The following is a 19,827-nucleotide window of genomic DNA, read 5'->3' as shown; positions in this document are numbered from 1 at the left end:
TAATAAACAAAACCTGTTTTAATCCCTAATGAAAAGCACCAAGCGGCCACAGAGTCTGCAAGCAATTTCGGATGCAATTTTCAGTATACTGCTAAAAAGTAAACTCCTCAGTCTTAAGGACTGTATCTCTTTTCAACACAGATGTGAGACATCTCCCGTGTGCCTTCAGGATACTCAGGTTGCCTTCCCTTGCAGTGTTTGCTGTATCCATAGCAACAGAGCTCTTCTATTTCCCCTCCACCGCCTTTACCATTATGGGAACAGGTGGAAGCACCTACATGCTGTCGGTTTTATTAGCTCACCGTGTTCTAACAGGACTTTCCCCGGTAATGTGGGTTTGACACCAGGTAAGCATGAACCAAACAGGGACAGTAAAGGATAAATGGGCCCAACCGGGCTGGAGGATAGAGCAGAAATATTCAAACAAAGTGCTGTTAGGCAACTGGGCAGAAGAAAGACTTCAGGTAGGCATTCTGTCCACTCATTGACTCTTTTGGCTTTTATGTGAGTGTCAAAATAAGACGTTCTGATTCAGGCGTACATCTTCAATTGAATGCGAGGTCACAGATTATCCAAAGCCTTTTCTTTGGGGTTGGCAGCCTGCCGATGGTTTTGTAGCACCTCTGTTGGTAGTTAAATCTATAGCAAAGTGATTAGGCAGCCTCCGTTCAGCTGCCTCAGCACAGTCTCCTGCTGGGAGAGGCGAGAGCCGGAGACTAATTGCATCGACCCACGGCAGGTTCGGCCACGGGCTGCTGGTCCAGGATCTGGAGAGGAGCAATGGCTTTAAAAACACTGTACAACAGCGTGGATCGATTGCGAGGTGTGAGCTTTGCTGATGATTCCCCTGTAAACGCGCCCCCCCCCCCCCCCCCCCCTCCCTCTCCTCTTTGCCACGTTTGTTTATTAGCTGAGAGCTGAGGTTAGCCTTTTAATTGCTCATTCACGCCATTACCACCAATCGAATGCCTGCCACGACCCTGCAAGTCAGGGCTTTCTTCTCTAGATTCTGCACAATATTGACGTCCATGATAAAGACTCGTGATAAAACCCTCTTGTAGAGGCAAGTTTCTGTTCGGACTCAGCAGTCATCAAAAATGTGTACAATCATCATTCCTTCCGGGCGATTAAAGGCTAGTTAGAGCAATTTACTGCTGTCACGCGTTGAGCCCCTTGAAAACGATTGCAAAAGGGCGGGTCATGTCCTTTAATCTTAATCCAGACTTTGTTGAAACCACTGCGTAATGTCTTCCAGGGGCTTCCATCCAAGCTGCTTTTTGGCCACGATCGCTCACCCTCCTCTCATTACTTGGTCACGCACTATGCAGAGAGCTACCAGCGAAAGCGCACCAACAACCGACCCTGGCATCCAGACAGCTTGACACGGCAGCTTGAGAGGTCCAAACGGCCAATTTCTGGTAATTATCATATCGTATTATTATACATGGTGATACTCATAGATATTCAAACCATCCCGGCAGCAGCACAGAGCGAACCTACTTGGGTGTATTTGATTTCGTATGGACGTAACACATCGGCAGTTGTGCTCATGAGTGGATAAGTGTGGGTTGCCCCAGATGCCTTTTATTGTGCCAAATCAGTCACCAGTGTAATTAATGCTTGCAGTAACATGGCCGTTAACTTTCTCTTCTCTGCGCCTTTATAGCCCTTCCAACCATCTCTGGCCCGCCGCAGTCCACAAAGAGTTTGCGTTTGGAAAAGCAGCAGTCGCTCCTCCCAGGACAGACTGTGTACACGTCGGCATACCAGAGGCTCCCACTTAGCGCCTTCTGCCAAAGCCGCTTTGCACGGGCTCCGCGCACGCTCTCCAGCCACCTCCATGACGCCAATCACGGCAACAAGGACCTGAATCTGAGGCGGCGCTCGCTACTACAAGCCCCAGATCGTTGTTGGAGTCCACTTCCCCAATCACAACAATGTGGATTATGAATTGCCTCCCATGCTGCTTGGTTGATTTCTCTGTAATTTTGGTTGTATGGTTCCTCTCTTGGGTATTAGCTACATGAAAGAGAACCCCCCCCGACCCCCCTAGAGAAATTCTTTTGAAAAAGTAATTAAAAGAATTCAGCATGATTCTGATTATGCCGCTGGGTGGACTGCTGTGAATTTACTGTGTGTCGTGTGCTGAGTTGCAGAGAGTACATATATGGATACATGTTTTGTTTTTGTCAACGCAGAGAAAGGAAAGCGCTAAAAACTACGTCCGCCCTTCCAGAGAATAATTACATGCTATTATTCCTCTCCCCGCACACTGGATATGTGAAACGTAGACTGAGCCGTTGGTATTACCCTCTGTAGGAAATATAAACCAATAAATCCAACATGTGTCGATGCCATAACTGACCTGGGTTTGAAGTCATCCCAGGTCACATCTGAAGTGTCTCATCTCCTGTTTCATTTGGTGTTTTGTTACAGGGGATCAAAGTGTTTAATTAGGGAGCAGCAAAGATGCTCACGTTTGATGGTCAACCATCTGCGCCCGACTCCCTTTCCCCCGCCCCGCCCGCCTGCTGCCTTCCTCTCTCACCCAGCGTTTGACGATTCCTGCACCTCACATGGCGCCTCGCTGCCGCGGGAAGAGCTCAACGTGTCTTCACCCGACGCGCCGCTGAGGTTGACTTGCGAGCCACATGATGGCGCTGTAGCAGCATGTCACTCTCTCGTACCTGTCAGCGTCCTCAGCGTTACATTGAAAAACTTGATTAGTGATGAAAACAAGTGTCACTTGTATGATTCTTATGCGCATCTCCACTTCAATGTAATTGCTCAACACAAAACACAAAAAAAAGTGTTGTGTTCTAGGTCAAACAAATACTCGAATAGACACTTGGTTTCTTACCTATGTTCATTGATTGTGAATTAATATGCAATGGATGGCATTCATTTATTTCTTTTGATGTTTATAGAACAATAGATAACAAACACATAGGTTTAGTAGGTCGGTAGGTTTAGTAGGACTCCGCTCAGTCATCTTTAAAACAAATACGCTTCTTTCTGGCCTTTGAAGGAGAGTGACTAAAATCCACAAAACAACACGTTTTAGTCAAAAGCAATGACAAATGCTTTAAGAAGTCCACCTATTCACATTATGTGACAGATCCATTTTCATCTTGTCATATTTAAAGTGCAACTGTAGATGATTGCATTGTATCCAGGCCACTGCGTAAATGATGTGTGTCTTACACAGTGGAGCACAGTGATAGATTACCGCTATATTGCTCAATCCCTGTAATGTGTTTGAGTTGAATGAGCTAATTTACTGCAAGACTTATTCATGAATTATCCAAAGAGGTTAAGCATCCGGGATGATATAAAACTGACTTAATGGCAGGAGGGAGTGGCAAATCAAAGAAGCAAACAATTTACATGGCAGCTCCTCCGTAAATCTAAGCAAACAGTAGTTTGGCTGCCATTAGGAGTCTAATACTTTGCATCTACTGACAGGGGCACAGACGTAAGGAACACACCCAATCCCAGATATTACGTTTGAAATAGAAGAGGCTTTCTATAACTCAAAGAAAGGTCAACACAGTATATCCAGTAAAACCCAATCGGTCAACTAGAAACTTAACGTAAAAGCATGCTGTTGTTGTGAAACTCCATTAGCACCTAATCTTATCACCAAAGCAAAACTGAATCCTCATCACACACTGGTCTGTCGAGGCTTTTTGTCAGGGAGCGAAAGAACAAAAGGGAAAAGTATGCCCTTTGCTGCAGAGAGGACGCTCATACTCTCATCTTTGAAACCTGGGGAGACCTCGTCAGCGTCGAACCTCATGGTGAGCTGCCGGCTGACACAATAGATTGTGCCGCCGAACATGACACACTGGAAGGCGGGGCAGCGCTCAAGCCTCTTGGAGCTGCACTCGTACCACAGCCGCGCCACCGTATGGTAGCGGTACACGCTGACTCCCAGCAGTGGGTTAACGTCGAACCGATACAGAAATCTCCCCACGGCGACCATATCTGCAGTTCTGTCCTTGCTGCCTACCAACAGGCTGGGCCTCCAGCAGTCGGTTTTGGGGCTGTAGCGCAGCAGCATATATCTAAGAGTTCCCCCAGAGACAAAAAGCTCCCCACTGCTCACTGTGACGTGATGCGCCACGGCAAACGTATCATTGGGCAGCGGAGCCACAAATGTCCATCTGTCCAATCGCGGGTCGTAGCGCTCCACGGAGGAGAGGCACTCCCCTCCGATGGCGTAGACGTAGCCCTCCAGCGCTGCCAGTTTGCAGCGGGGCCTGGCTTCATTCATAGGGCTGATCTCCTTCCAAATTGATGTCAGTGGATTGAAGCAAAACACTCGCTTTGAGGGTGTCATTTCTCTCTCCGTGCCTTGGCAGCCCACCGCCACAAACAAGTAGTTATCCATTGTGCACATGGCACAGGCTTTGGAGATGGCCTCCTGTGGGATCGGGCAGAGTGTATGCCAGGCGTCTTTGTGGTCATCATAATAGTACACCGCACTGGACGTCCTCCTCTGCTCAGCGTCCTGCGCCCGCCCGCCGGCGTTCCTCCCCCAGTCCTGAGGGTCCATGTCTGCCGCCATGAGAAACCTTCTACCTCTCATCCTCTGCTTCTGGATTTGCTCCCTCTCGCCAGCCATTAGCCGCCCATAAAGGTTGGGGTCCCTGAGAACCTGGAGGTAGTTGTCAGACATGACTCCCAGGGCAGCTTTTCGCACGGAGGTCCAGCCATGTGTCTTGGCCAGACACAGCGTCTCTAAACAATTACCCAGATGCAGTTTACTCTTCAAGCTTTCCAAATCTGAGCCGTCGAGAGTTTTGGCTGGAGGCAGTAAATATGCTGCCGCAGTCTCGTCCTCCTCTTCCACATTAAAGCCTTTACTGCCGGTTGAGTGAGAGATGGACTCATTGCTGGTTGGGGCTCTCGTATTTAGAGAGGGGATGGAAAGCTCCGACTGCTCTGCTGCAGACAGATAGCTCTCTTTGCGTAGGAGTACCGGCCTTGCGGGTGGCCTCTGTTTTAGGCTTCCCGGTAAGGAGGGAGCTTCAACAGTGCCTTGTGGTAAAACCAGATCACGCATGATGATGGCGCTCAGAGGGGATGGGGATTCTTTGAGGCTGCTGCCACGACTTCCAAGCTCCACAGACTGTGACTGGCAGTTCCTCTCATACTGAGCCAGAGCGGTGTTTGAGTCTGTTATTGAGTGAGAGGACGACTCAACATAGTAATCATATATTTTTCCGCGCACAATCTGGTCTCCCGTTCCCTCCCGCACAACGTTCGCATCCTCCACCTTGATCTCTGCCTTGGAGAGGAAGCTGGAGAAGGCCCCCTGGCGCTCTAAGTCCTGCCGTAACTCCCTGCCCACACCCACACTGCCCTCCAGCTTCTGAAAAAAGCAAGGGGAGCGGCGCCCCGTTGCACTGACCATCCCACTCTCAGTTGGATAAGGAAAGTTCAAAGCGGATCCAAATGAAATATTACTGGCCGGCTCCTGACGATGGAGTTTCTCTCCTTTCATGCTGATATCCCGGGTTGTATATGACATACTAAATGCCTCCTTTTTCTTTTCAGCTTGGTCAGGACGAGCTTCCGCCGGCGTGCCCCCGGTGCCGTCAGATGTCCGGTTATCACTTGCTGAGACGGTGTCCGAGGGTCCGGGTTGCTCGTCCGTCCCATCATCGGTGGGATGTTTTGGTGGGCTTCGACATCCGAGTATCGCCTTGCAGTTTTGGCAGGTTGCATTGTCCGTGTCTTTGTTGTCTTTGACGCAGAGCTGAATATTCTCTTCTTCTCTGGAGCTGTAGAGCTTGTAAGCCCACGAAACCAGCAGCACCCCAGCCACAGAGAGACTCACTTTCAACAGCAGCTGCATGTCGAATTGAACTCCCGAAAATGTCGCATCTGGCATCGCTGCAGCACTGATGGCGGCGACGATTGGTCGACTGATCCTTTTGAATGTTATTGTCGATGCGTCTCCATTGACGGGGGCATGCCGTCTGGCTTTCTTTGTAAAGGAGCTCCCGTGATCTGATGACTCTTTGCCAAAGGATCAAGTGTAAAATGACACCTGTGGAGGTACTATTTGCATCCCAGGCTCCGCAGAGGCGGGGCATCGGTCATGCACTACCTGTGGCAAGTCAGATGTCAATTCAATAACCATACAGAGAATATGTAAATACCTCATGAATCAATATTTGGTTATGCTGTTTGCTATCGGAGCTTTTCCCATGACTATCATCCTCCTAATACCTTAAAAGCAAATCCCAACTTTGTTTTAGCTTTTGCTCCGTGTTAAATCAAACTGGAGTGGCTGAGCTCATACTTAATTATGCACATTTCTCAGAATGTCTGTATAACCATTACGTCACATCACGCTTCTTAACAGGCTGCACTGCACGGCTACGATCTGCAGGAGGAAAACATGGTCTGAATAAGGTGTGGGGAGTTATGATAGGTGATATTTATCAACTACTTAATAACCAGGATACATCTGTTTGCACAGCCATGCCACAGATCAAAGGTCCTTCTCTCTGCCAGCGCAGATGCTACAATGAATCTCCCAAATGATGCGCCGGAGCTCGCTGCCCAACAACAAAATGGCAGCCACTTGTGTGTGTGATGAATACACAGGAATAAAATAACACAGTTAACCGTCTGAAAGTGTCCACAGAGAAACCTGACAGCGTCATTCATTCCACATGCTATGCTCAGGGGCAAAATACATCTCTGTCGCATGGGAGCCCTGCCCCCCCCCCCGCCCAGTTGTCTGCGTCAGGTCGTCATTTGCTGCTGATAGCACAGTTGAGCGAGCCCGTGGTCAACAGCAGACTAGTGTTTATTTTTACAGCACTCAGAGGGCGTGTCAGGTGTCCTAGCTGACATGGGCATTGTTTGGACATCTGATAGCTAAAGCCAGGAGACGACATAAAGGAAACCGGATTCCGCCGGCACAGTTGAGCGCTGAATTATTCACAGACTGGCCAAAGAAGCTGCTTCTCATCCTTGCCATTGCTCCCGGGTTGTGTGAACTATTCGCCAACACTGCCGTTCGGCACTTTCACCTCTTCTCGATTGTGCCGTTCCATGAAAGGTGCGACTGAACGAGACTGAACAAAGTGTTGCTGTCCCTTTTAAACTACGTAGGTCAGGAATGGAGTAAAAAGTAAAGCTTAATATTTTGAGATATTACGGAAATTAAATAATATTCAGAAAAGGATTTTGCTAAAGTATCATCCAATCTTCAAAATAAACTTAAACAGCCTTAACGTATGATGGGTACCGGGATGTCCCCATTATTAAGGACCATTACTACAGAAGGGAATTATTAAATGGCTCAAATATGAAGTTAAAGAATATGCAAGTTCATGCATTTAAAAGGGTCATATTTATTGCATCTTTAGATCCCTTTGGTTTAGTGCAGCTTTGAATGGATTTTATGGATTTAAGTTACATCAAATGTTCCTACGGACTATTAACTTGCAGACACACACACGCAGAGGTGTCAAAATCTGTACACATGATGATTACATTAAGACCATTTGCCAAATTGGCCAATTAGAAAATTCCCCTTAGGTGTATGAATGATTGTCTGTCTCTGTCGGCCCTGCGACTGACTGGCCCCCCCGGTCCAGGCTGCACCCCGTCCCTCCCCGATGCCACCTGGGTGAGTCAGAGAACATCACTGACTCACCAATGCATTCAGAAATTGCGAATGTACTTTTTTTTTATCTCTCTTGAATGCAAAATGATTGAAAAGAAAGAAAAACACAGAATAGCCCCTGAATCAAAGTTAACAATGCTACAGATTCGCGCCTTTTGCTTCGCTCGCTGGAAAGAAAAGACTAGCCATTCAAAGCGCATATGACTGAGTCTTAATAATGTGTGTCCCATGCAGCTCTCAGAATGCAGGAATATGGATTGTCCTTTGGCAAGGTGAGGCCGTATCCCAAACGGAAAGATCTAACCTTCCTGTTGGACTAAGCTTTAGAAATCCCCCTCTTTCCTCCCACCTTGTTTAAAGATTAATCCCCCAGTACGCGTTGTGTCCTTAGAATAGCTCAAAATGCAATTCTTGCGAGGTCCCAAAAAATGCAGGATTATTCCGCGTTAAGCCGCCCTTCACTGTGCGGGAGAATAGACAACAGCAATACAGAAAAATCTCCTTCAAAAGCCACGTTGGGTCAGTACACTAAGGAATGTCTGAAACAAAGCCATCTTTGGGCCTCGCTCCGTCACGGAGCAGGACGACATGTTCTTCGCCTCTCTGCGCACGCTCCTCTTCTAATTTCCGTCGTATGGCGAGATCGAGAACAACCCCTGCGATAATCTAGATATGAAGGAGTGAGCGATATTCCACGCTGTATGTTATTTGTGACAGGAATCAAAGGCGACCGGGGGAATCTAACACTGGACATGTCCAACACGGTGGTATAAGCAAAGTCAAGGCTGGCAGGTTTTATCATCTCTCCATTTTAATACAGGTGAAATGAAACAAATGCAACAACCCTGTTTACACACGTTGCCTCGAGTGAGCACCTCCCTGGAATGGCGACTAAAATGATCCTACTAGTACTGTAGATGTCTGGGTAAGAGTTACGCATTGTACACAATGTAGGTCACTTAAGATAGTATGTCACAAGTGAATAACTGGATTACAGGCCAGTCACAATGAGTTGCAGCGCTGCCATTTGCAACACACCAAAAGGAGAAAGAATCTTCAAACGTCACATGCACCACAACCCCAAAACAGCAGACATATGTTTGATCTTTTTTTTTTTTTTTTTTAAACTGTCCTTGGAGACCTGCTAGATATAAAAAGCCCAAATAAGAAACACAAAGGCTTTTAATGTTCCTGTCCGTCCAGCCGAGAATGATCTCTGAGAACGGTGTTGAATGAAGTACAAAGAAAAGTGGAGAAGTTTAACCTCCAGCTATATCAGCAACCATCCCTCCCCATCACCCATATAACGTCTTTAATTATTTTCAATATTTACACTGATGTACACAAAATACACTCAAAAAGGAGATTTTTTTTTTCTAGTTTCTTAATGCATTTAAATCCTCTTGTACATTCCGCGCCATCAGAAAAAAAAAGGGAATGCTTGTCTATGAATAAAAAAAGAATGTTCTCTCGGAGCATCTGTGTTTGTTCCCCCGTGGTTTATTAGCTTGTTGCTAATCAGGTGCATCCCAAGACATGTAACAGATGGGTGTGGTTGATATGGCGGCACTTATCCAGCCCGTTCCACTTTTCACATTTCAGTCAACACCAATGACATTTCGACACAACAACAAAAAAAATCCAAAATGCTTTTTTCTCCTTTTTTCCATTTCAACTCATCGGATTTTATTGATCAACAGGCAGAGACGTGGGACAAGAAACAGAAAAAGGGTGTAAATGGGCGGGGCTATATGGGGGGGGGAGGGGGTTGTTGTCATGTTCATCAAGTCGTTCCTTCCATATCATTTTCTTGGTTATTATTTCATTACAAAGCCCCCCCACACCCGGAAAACAGTGGAGCGCCATCCTGAGATGGCGCTGTTTCCTGATCGACTGACGCATGGAGAGCCTGTTGATGACTGCAGAAGGCTTGCAGGGTTTTTGTAGGTGTGTGTGTGCGTGTGGATGTTGTGTAGGAAGGGTACGTATGTGTGTGTGTGTACGTGTCAGCGCGAGAGTGTCTCGAATGAGAGGTTTCACGTCAGTTCCACAGTCACTGTGAGGACAAGCGCCATCCACGTTAGTCCGGGGATGTCCACGCGTGAAGCTCCATCTGCAAACAGAACAAACAGTCAATCAGACAGACACACACTTGATACATTAACCCACATTTTAGTCAGAACATTGTTCTCACTTATTTAATTACCTCAGCAAGCCTTGTAAACACACGTCCATAGTCTCAATAGTTCAATTCTTCCTCAATACAGCTAGGTTCTCATTTTGCACCGTAAAACAAGGTATCCTTCAGGGCGAGGCTACTTTGTGAGTGACGTGCTTCGACATGTGTTCGCTAGCAGAGGTCCGCTTTGTAATAATAGTGGATGCTACTCGTGGATGTGCCGGTAAAGCCGTTTCTTTTAATGACCGATGGCCACATTTTGAGGCTTACTTATTCATTCAAAAGTGTTTTCTAAAGCCACTGAAACACTTTGTGCTACAATCAAATATCACATATGAAGACAAGCTTGAAGGCCCCTCATACTAACGATCTAAAGTGGCTTTCCCGTGGGACCGATCTCAGCTTGTCACTTGAAGTCCCACTTCGAGGACGACAAGCGTGCTCACTTAATGACAACAACACTCAACAACAATGAAAATAATGGTGCCGCTACATCCCTTCTTTTTGTGCAGTTTTGAGTTTTCAATGGGGATTGTTGTTATTATATCTTATAATAGTTATTAATTATTATGAACTTCAGTTTTTTCAAAGCCCAATAACACAAATTGACTCAAAAGACTTTCCAAATATTCAACGTGAGCCAGCCTTGTCCTTACTCTTGATTTCAGAGAAAGAAAAACGTCCCACAAATCTGAAAAGGCTGATGACACAAAACACATGTCGACTCAAGCCAGTAGATTCTTAGGATTAATAGTAGGAATTATTAGCAATTGTCATGGTAAAATTAGTATGCCTGTAACAAACTTTGATGTAACGTCGCACTGTAACGTCGCACTGTAACGTCGCACTGTAACGTCAACCTGTAACGTCAACCTGTAACGTCAACCTGTAGCGTCAACCTGTAACGTCAACCTGTAACGTCAACCTGTAGCGTCAACCTGTAACGTCAACCTGTAACGTCAACCTGTAACGTCAACCTGTAGCGTCAACCTGTAGCGTCAACCTGTAACGTCAACCTGTAACGTCGCACTGTAACGTCAACCTGTAACGTCGCACTGTAACGTCAACCTGTAGCGTCAACCTGTAACGTCAACCTGTAACGTCGCACTGTAACGTCAACCTGTAACGTCAACCTGTAACGTCAACCTGTAACGTCAACCTGTAACGTCAACCTGTAACGTCAACCTGTAACGTCGCACTGTAACGTCGCACTGTAACGTCAACCTGTAACGTCGCACTGTAACGTTGCACTGTAACGTCAACCTGTAACGTCAACCTGTAACGTCAACCTGTAACGTCAACCTGTAACGTTACACGGTAAAGTCACACTGTAACGCCAACCTGTAACGTCAACCAGTAAAACATCCTTCGGCTGGGTTTCTCACAGCACGTGACCGCCAGTAGAAGCCCCGTCTTTGTTTGACATTGACCATTTATCCCCATTCCTTCTCAGCCTCAGCGGAATCCCTTCCTCTTTTCCCCGTTGGCTCTTTGACCATCAATTTTGTCCATCAATGGCTGGCTTTACATTGGAGTTAGCATAAAGCCGGCTACGTGTCATAAGGGCGCCGAAGCGTAGAACCGAGACGCCGAGAAACGCTTCCCATGCATCTGTATTCGACGCCCCTGGCAGCGTGACCAGGCTGCATTTGGATCGGATGTTAGCTGTTTGTTTGGTTGTTTAAATCACAATGACTCCATTATAAATTTCCACGGAATTCTATCCAACGTGACATGTCGTACACAGCCTATGCCAATCAAGTGTGTCAAAACAAGAAAAGAACAACTGGATCTTCTCATTAAGTACTTCATCTCATGCTGTAATGGACTCATCCAACCATAAGATCGTCATATGAGGTCCCCTTCCAGCTTACAATCACAGATGCATGTCGCGCAGGCCATCTGTTCTCCTTCAGATTTTGTCTCAGACCTCCTGAATTTGAACTGGGGCTGATTTAATCGGCAATGTGCTCTTTTTACCAAATAATGTTGCACCCTGGACCTTCAATGCCAGCTGAAACACCTTCCCTTTGCATGGGAAAAGTTAGCCGCGGCCATGACACATCTGTTTGCCCTCCTACCAGCCCGGTTCCTGTCTCTAATCCGACCTCTGTTCTGAAAGAGGATTTGCTGCTTTGACAGAAATGACAGATGCGGATCACTCGACTATCGCTGCTCGCTGGTTTTTGCACCGTTACTTTTGAGTCAACGTATGCAACGGCCATCAGTTTTGGCTTGTAACGCGATCCATCTCCCTTTTGAGACCACCGCGTCTCGGCTGGGATGCAGTTCTGTGACAAGCCCGAAACGTTTTGATAAGTCCGCCTCCCGAGGCTGACAGGTGTGTTACTGCGCGGCAGAAGACATGTCACGTTTCGCTCCTCAATTTCACTCAAGTCTTGAATCCGGTTCACCGCCGCGCAGTGTGGCATGAAAAGTCGCCTGGGAGAGGGGAATTCTGACAAAGATGAATGCATACAACCCCCTGACGGGAAGGCGAGCTCTGTTGTCCGCTGCGGCGTTGACTAACTTCACGTGAGCGCGGCCCTTCCCACGGCTATTCAGCCGTTATGCTATCGGTCACGTGTGGGGTGACCTCTCGGGGGCCATGTTGTACACCGATTTGACTTGCACGCGAGGCATGTCTGCGCGTCCACGCTGACTTGATTCTGTCCTTGCTGTGACACACCTGCTGCCGCGCTTACCATAGCATTTGCATATTCGGGTTTGCATCCCGACGCCACGGATGGCATATGCAAGGGTGGGGAAGAGAGGAGGAAAACAAGGAGCAGCAGGACGAGGGGCAGATAACTGGAGTTGGGAAGGGAGGGGGAGGCGAGAGACACACGATAAGATGTTTTTGGAGTAGGAAGCCGGAAAAGCGATAAAAACAGCGAAGCTAATGTCAGACTGGAAGACTGTTCACATCTCCTCTGACTGGGGCGGGTCGGCTTAAAAACAGCTCGTATGCCATCTGCTCGGAAAGCTGTTCACACTGTACGCGGGGGACAGACACGGGCGTCACACACATGCACAAGGGATTATGCACTGAAATTATACCATTCTAATTCATTTTCCAGTTCATCAACAACAGCTCAAAAACAATTACAATGCTGGTGTTGCTCCAGGCCACATTGCACATAAGTAACAATCGACATTTAGTGAAAATTACTGATGTGTTTTACAAAATTAGCATTTGGGATTCGTCCATTATTAATAATAAAGGCACACGTATGTGGACGGACCGTGACATGCTACCCTTTAAGTGGCACCTGGTGGAAATGGTGGGAAAAGCTGGCGTGTATACACAAATGTAGATAGGCTGTTACAGAGTTCCCTCTTATGGTACAGTCGCCACTTTCCTTCCAGTCTCGGTTACTTTGAAGTGTCCGTTCAGCCAGAAGCGGCTCTCTGTTACCGAGCAGCGTAATCTGCAGTGGCCATAAGGCATGTGCAGAGATTGTAAACTAGGCTGTACGTCATAAATATATAATTAAAGGCAAATATGACAGAAGAAGAGAGAGGGAGAGCGAAATGAGAACCATGGGGGGTAAAAACTGAGAACGGTTTGCATTGGGGAGACAGAAAGTGAATGTGAAGAGTCAAAGCGGAGGAGAGGAAAGGCAGGCGGCAAACTGAATTAGAAAGAGGGAGGGAGTTGGCAGAAAAAAAGGGGGGGGGGGGAGATGGAAAGGCTGTTGTCACAGCCCCGCGGCTTCTCCCGACAATCCCTCATCTTTACATATGATAATCTCAGAAGCCGCAAATGAGCCACTGCAGCGCATATGAAACACCAATAATCTCGTGCTCAACCAAAAGTGACAGGCTCGGTTAGTCATGGGGAGACGCTTGTCGCCCGCTGCTGCTGAACATCGGCGAAGATTAATCCTGACTGAATCACTCCCTCGCAGTCTATCCGGGGGAAGGGATCCGGGGCCCAACGAGAATCAACATCCACCCATCAATACTCCGTGACGCCGTGTTTTCCACATTCGCAGAGCCTCTCACCGGCGCCGCACATCTCCTTCTCTGAGTGAAAAGGGAATCTGGTCTTTTTTTGGTTCACATTCTGTTCTCGCATCGCAAACAGTGTGTCTGCAAATGGCAACGGCAATCAAGCAATGCAGCGGGAATCAGCCCAGGGAACACACTCAAAGCTGCGCGGCATACTTACTGTTCTGATTCTGTGTGTTTTTCATCATGCTTGGGTTTTCTGTTGGAAAGACAGAGAAAAAAAAAACTGTGAGATGAGCAAAAAAGCACAGCCCTTACCGGGGGGTTTAAGTATGAAGAAGGGCGATTTAACGAGGGGATAATGAGCACGAGAACGGGGATGGTGGCTTTTCTAATGACGCCGAACGGAAAGGTTTCTGAATGGAACATCCCCAGTGAGAGATACCGGGCCTGTTAATGGAACTGGGAGCACGGAGCGCCGCACCAGAACAGCCAGGACACTTTTAATAACAGCGACTGCAGCCGTGGCCAGACCGTCTGGGTAGGAGGCTCGGAGAAATGGACTCCGCCTTTTTAAAAAAGACCTGCATGCACGGTTAACCGTGCGTTTGCAGTTCTCCAATTGCAATGGAGGCGTTGGCCACACGCACACACAGGGACGCAAGTGTGTGCAGTCTGCACATGCACGCTTGTGTTAGCTCGCCCCTTGTTTGCATGAGCGTAGATATCTGCATGTGCCTGCGGTTTGGTTGACTCTGCGTGTGCGCGTTTGCGTGTGCGTGTGCGCGTATGCGTGTCACTGCCCGGCTCCTCGTTGCCGACTCACTTCACAGTAATCTCTCAGGGTATTATCACTGAGGGTGGCTAAAGACTGAAACAAGCCTGTGATTTCTGCAGCCGTTATTATACGCTATTATTCCTGATGATTTGTACTGAACATTCTGCCAACCGGGCCCCCCCCCCCCCCCCCCACCCCCCGAAAAAAAGGTTAGAGAGGTGTCTCATCTCAAGGCCACGGGGGGACGGTGCCAAGGTCACTTAATCACCGTTTACATCCCCTGAGCGCCAGTGGAGGCAATCTACAAGGAGCAGGCAGACAGATGGGCCGTACCAGGCACGTCGCCGATGACACCTGAGGGTGCATCAGGGTGTTAAATAGATATTAGTGCTCTTCCTAGCAAAACGCCTCCCAAGGTAACGCCTACCTAAAGTGGCACTTTCCCCTTAAAGTGGCTCCTTGTTAGGCCCGACCAGTAATTTGTACATTTGTGACATACTTTAAAACCTGTTCACAGGAGTGTTTCGGGGCAAAAGACTTACAAAGAAAAAGACGGACGGAGTGTTCTTTTTTTTCCCCAGAGTCCATGAAGTACGTAAATGGTTTTCACTTCATTTACATCAATCTGGCAATTCAGGGCCGAAGTACATGCGAAAAAAAAAGTATTTCTCCTGTTTCTGTTACAAGACCGGGCTTCCATTTGGTGACAAAAGCGCGGTTGGATGCTCTTTCTGTTTGTTCCTAAACTTTTTCATCAACATTATACTATGATATAATTTCATTGGATAGAACAAAGAAATCAGACGCTGTATTTATATGAATGATATCTGAATATTTAACACTGTGGGCTCGAAGCTTTCCGTTGATGTGAAGTCTCTCCAATCAGATTGAAGCCATGTGTTATTTTCAAAGATACTTTCTGGACTTATTCCAACATGACGCCCACACATAAAGCGTTCTGATGAGGCTCAGAAAGTCCACGGTAAATATGTCCCCGCGTATATAATAGAGCGTGTGTGCAACGCAGCTCAGAAATCATCACCAACGAGCAAACTAATTCCGTCTCGCGACACGTTATCTCTCTGTTCGGCCACTGAACAAAGTGCTTTTCTAACACGGCCATCAACAAAAGGCCCTTTGATTTCATCTCGGGCCTTTGATGGCGCTGTTGGCCGCCGGTGTTTAAGCGGGAGCAGAACATGACACGCCACCGACGGAATGGTGATTAAATCCCTTGCCAGAGAATAGATATTCTCACTAAGTGCAGCCTTAAAAAGGATGTGTTGTTGAGCCAATTAGGAATACAATCTCTTATTAATCACTCACTTAGCTGCATTAATGATTCATACCTAAAAGTAGCCACATGAGTCATTTCCAAAGTTAATGTGTATATATTAAAATACATTTTGAGGAATCGTGTCCTTTTTCTGTGACATTAAACTGTGTAATTGTAGTGTTCCAGATAACTAGTGGACCCAAGTTGTGCAGTCACAAAAAAAAAATCCTCCACATCCAACGACCTCTTAATAATTCATTAGCTGAATGAGGTTTCAGTTAAATGCAGGACAGCGTCAGTGCTTGTTTCCGAGCCGAGCGCACACACCGAAGACGATGAGGCGGGTGTGGGTGTCCGTGGAACCCAGAGGATTCTGGGCCGTGCAGCGGTACATGGAGCCGTTGAGCTCGGCCGGCACTCTCTCCAGAATCAGCTCCTTCCCGTCCCGCTCGGTGCTGCCGTCGAGCAGGCGGCCCCCCACCCGCGTCCAGGTGAAGAGGGGCTCGGGGAACACCTCGTTCTGTCGACACACGGGACGGAAGGAGGAGAGAGGGGAGGGGGAGAGTGTCAGCCACAAGGATGAGAGCAAAGGGTACATGAATAATACACGCGGCAATTTCCCTCAAACGCACGTTAACAACATGCATTAATAACCGACACTTTTTTCCCCTCAAGAGAACAACCCCCAATTTAAAAACATAGCGCTACATAATGCAGTATTTGAGTCAGATGTGTATCGATAACAAGAGGACAGAAGGAAGCTGAATCTATTGTACAATTCCACCATTTCCTCCATTTTCAACAATCAGTCCTTGACAAACTCAACCTTCCAGAAGACGATCGATTTTTTGTAATAAAAGTGCAAAAAGTATTTACAAAAATGCCCCAAAAAGGGGCTTGTAATCCTGTCCCGTGTGTACATCTCATAGAGGCGACCTCCATAGTTTGCAATGGGACAGATTTCAGTGACTGCTCTGAAGATCTTTGATGCTTTTAATGAATATTAATTGAGGCAGCATCCTTTTGTTATGTTCGTATACAGTAAAAGTTTCTACTTGGATTGAAATCCTGTCCTTGTGAGAACAAGTCAAAGAATATTATTTGGGACTGAAACATTTTGAATGTCATTTGTTTTGAGGGATTCGTTCAAATAAAAAGAAATGACCTCGCTACTGCACATTTTATGTCTTTCCACTGTTGCTGGATGCGTAATAAAAAAAGGTCCACTGTTGGATAGGTTCATAAGAGAGGCACGACAAAATCACCTATCTATTCCTAAAGAAATGTATAAAAAGAAAAAAATCAACAATATTTCCTCATATTTTGTGACAAACGCAGTGAATGAGGGAGGAGAACTATGCGTATTGAATCAACGCAAACCCAACAAATGCAGCCTGTGACGCTTCATCTAAACCCTGCTCATATCATTTAAGAGCGCATTAACAAACGGTGGAATATGAGAATCAGCTCCGGCTTCGGTTTGCCCTTCCGCTGCCGTTTTTTACACCACAAGCCAAACCGCCGACTATCAGATGTCAACATCACTCTCCTTCACCCATAAGGGTCCCATCTCGGAACCCGTAGCCCTTAAGCAGGTGGCGTCAGTCCATTTGTTTTCAGCACGCAAAGCAGGTTCAAACGATATCGTCTCACATGCTCAAACAAACCCAAACACCTCAGAGGTCAGATAAACCGCTCCGATCACGCTCGCTGTAAACGTGCCCTTGACAGCCTGCAGTGGCCTACTAAAGTATTTGTGAAATGTCTAACCTTTCAAAGGACACGATAATGAAAACAGCTCTCCGAGGCCTGAGCTTAAATCATGACGCAGGTTAAAAGGAGTTAGTGGATGGTGAAAAGGTCACATTAGGAAAGAAACAAACAAACACTAAAAGGGTCAAAGGGAAACCTTCCTGTCGCATAACTGAGCATTAAGCCAAAATGAAACACTAAATGTCCTATTTAAAGTCACACAGAAAAGCAATATGAGGAAGGCAGTTATGTAAAAGCCGTGCTGAAGAATGAGCATGAGTTCTAAAACAATATACCAGAGGGGAAAGTGGCATCTTATTTCCTCAGAAAGACAGAAGGGGAAATTGTCGGTCTCCACACACAACCGTTTCTTCTTGTGAAACCTTAAAGCTGATCGTTCCAGTGGAGGATAAGGGGGAATTTGCTTCCAGATCAGTTTTGATGCGCTGCTGCCTGTGCTGCCAAAGGGCCCGACTGGCTCTATTACACAGTCAACCCGGTTTATAATTACCAATTTTAACACTGTACAAAAAAAACTAAACTTTAAGATAATCCAAAGGGCAGACACACGCACATGATAGCATCTGTGCATTCAAAATGAATTTCACATGGAAAGAAGAGTAAAACAAATGTAACGTGTGACTTCTAGAGATTCCTCAAGCCGTGATCTTTTCTTTATGTGCTTTTGGTCCAATATCAGGATTAGCTGTTGGCTTTAATGTCAAAAGAATCAAGAGCATCCGAGAGGGGATTTCTTCAGGAGGGGATGACAGTGACACAAAACAATCTCTTCGCTGGAACCTTCAGCTCTTTCTTTGGGATTATGGAGCAAGATGTGTGAAAGCAGCAAGGTAAACTGACTAGCATAGCATTGCTGCCTGCTGTCTGGTAGACATGGACATCAGACACTGCTGTCACATACAAACGAATGAATCTAGTTCAGCTATTTCCTTTGAGCGACTGTGTTATCTTACAGGCTGTTCATTAAGGTCTGTGAGATGTTAAAATGTGTCCAGATTTGAAAGAAAACTCAAATTTCTACGCACAATTGCAAAGACAGAAGGGAAATATGTCCACGTCCAACTGAGAGGTCATGCACTCCAAAATATGGTTAAACAGGCTTAACTGAACATGCAGTTTCAACGTGATTTCCTTCAAAACCCCATGCACTTACCCCAGGCGATCCTACCTGGAATCCCTGCACGGTGATGCGCACCGTGTCCCCTACCTTTGCTCTAGTAGGGGACATGGAGAGTTTAGGGCCCTTAGGAGCAGCTGAAAAGACAAAAAAAAAAAGAGACAAAAAAAGAAGGTCATCGTACTGAGCAAGGAGAGCAAATCCTGCTGGACACCTGTTTTGTCACAGAGGGAGGGAGACAAATACAATTTCCTGTCAATTAAGGTCATGGGGCGGGAGGCGAGGGACCTGCGGTTCTTTCATCCGAAGGACTGCGCTGGATTTATTCTCCCTTGGTGAGAAAAAGATCTAAATTGGGTTGACGCTCATTACTAGAGGAGAATGGGAGTGCAGGAGGCAGTGAGATAAGGGACACTCAGGGAGCTAATTCCCTTGTCTCGGTGTGGACAGTGGATCCCAGATGGCTTTCATTTGGACCGTCTAATACAATGGGGCGCGGGCATAAAAAGGGAGCAGCCATATTCTAATATTCTGAGCCGGTGTATGTAGTGTGGAGATAAAAAGGGTGATTTCCATGGTGTTATAAAAAGGTACGTTATTTCATTACAGCCAAACTGCACGGATAACTGCCGATATATAGGAAGGTTCTGCACGACTTGGGATGATTAACAATTTCGCCAAAGCTCACGGCTCCACCAAAGAAATGAGGAGCACGTGCAAAGAGACTCCAGCAAAGGCCATCCTATCAATAACCCCGGTTACCAGTCCTCCCCGGGACTTCTTCAATCAATGGGATTTCAACTCTCGATATAAATCACACTTGCTGCTTGTTTTCTTAGATGAGCTAAACTAAAGGATGAATAAATAAACAGACAAATGACCTCAGTATTTGGCTATTAATCTGGCAACAAAGTGTCCACTGTGGCTAACGAAGCACAGCCTTTAGGCAGCCATTGACTACCAGCCTGCTTTCAGTGTAATGGATGAGGAGTTGCGCTGTCATATCTGTAAATAGGATTGAGCATGTGGCAAAACCCATGCAGCGTTTATCACAATCCCTTTATTAAGAAGAAGAAAAAAAATGCAAGAATGGAAGCGG

General features: G+C 46.6%; 3 protein-coding genes across 4 annotated transcripts in view; 1 reads left to right on the top strand and 2 right to left on the bottom strand.

Annotated features, from left to right (window-relative positions):
* The first annotated feature begins 227 nt into the window (after positions 1 to 227).
* cfap107 (cilia and flagella associated protein 107) lies at positions 228 to 2,082 on the top strand. Its single transcript, XM_078091706.1, has 3 exons — positions 228 to 482; positions 1,256 to 1,418; positions 1,667 to 2,082. The coding sequence occupies exons 1-3, from the start codon at positions 354 to 356 to the stop codon at positions 1,948 to 1,950; spliced, it is 576 nt and encodes a 191-aa protein (XP_077947832.1). The 5' UTR covers positions 228 to 353; the 3' UTR covers positions 1,951 to 2,082.
* Positions 2,083 to 2,886: 804 nt separating this feature from the next.
* Positions 2,887 to 6,640, bottom strand: klhdc7a (kelch domain containing 7A). The gene has a single exon (XM_040203810.2). It carries the CDS (start codon positions 5,897 to 5,899, stop codon positions 3,665 to 3,667), a length of 2,235 nt encoding a protein of 744 aa, XP_040059744.2. The 5' UTR covers positions 5,900 to 6,640; the 3' UTR covers positions 2,887 to 3,664.
* A 1,804-nt stretch (positions 6,641 to 8,444) lies between these two features.
* The window catches only part of igsf21a (immunoglobin superfamily, member 21a), a 124,792-nt gene continuing 113,409 nt past the window's right edge, over positions 8,445 to 19,827 (bottom strand). Inside the window, exons 7-10 of one of the 2 annotated variants that reach the window (XM_040203806.2) lie at positions 18,765 to 18,865; positions 16,166 to 16,358; positions 14,005 to 14,043; positions 8,445 to 9,764 (exon numbers count right to left, since the gene is read on the bottom strand). In XM_040203806.2, coding sequence (XP_040059740.1) covers positions 9,688 to 9,764; positions 14,005 to 14,043; positions 16,166 to 16,358; positions 18,765 to 18,865 — 410 coding nt within the window. In that variant the 3' untranslated portion in view covers positions 8,445 to 9,687. The remainder of the gene's footprint in view (positions 9,765 to 14,004; positions 14,044 to 16,165; positions 16,359 to 18,764; positions 18,866 to 19,827) is intronic. The other variant, XM_040203807.2, reaches the window with a different exon arrangement.

This window comes from Gasterosteus aculeatus, chromosome 17, assembly GCF_964276395.1.
Source record: "Gasterosteus aculeatus chromosome 17, fGasAcu3.hap1.1, whole genome shotgun sequence".
Lineage (NCBI taxonomy): Eukaryota > Metazoa > Chordata > Actinopteri > Perciformes > Gasterosteidae > Gasterosteus > Gasterosteus aculeatus.
Note: the sequence above shows the minus strand (reverse complement) of the source record. Positions and strands in the feature narration are given on the sequence as shown.

Excerpts from the sequence above, each read along its gene's own strand:
- cfap107 (XM_078091706.1), top strand. The coding sequence starts at position 354 with ATGAACCAAACAGGGACAGTAAAGGATAAATGGGCCCAACCGGGCTGG. Across the intron at positions 483-1,255 it reads AGGTAGGCATTCTGTCCACT|GGGCTTCCATCCAAGCTGCT; the intron begins CATTGACTCTTT and ends AATGTCTTCCAG. Across the intron at positions 1,419-1,666 it reads GTCCAAACGGCCAATTTCTG|CCCTTCCAACCATCTCTGGC; the intron begins GTAATTATCATA and ends GCGCCTTTATAG.
- klhdc7a (XM_040203810.2), bottom strand. The coding sequence starts at position 5,899 with ATGCCAGATGCGACATTTTCGGGAGTTCAATTCGACATGCAGCTGCTG.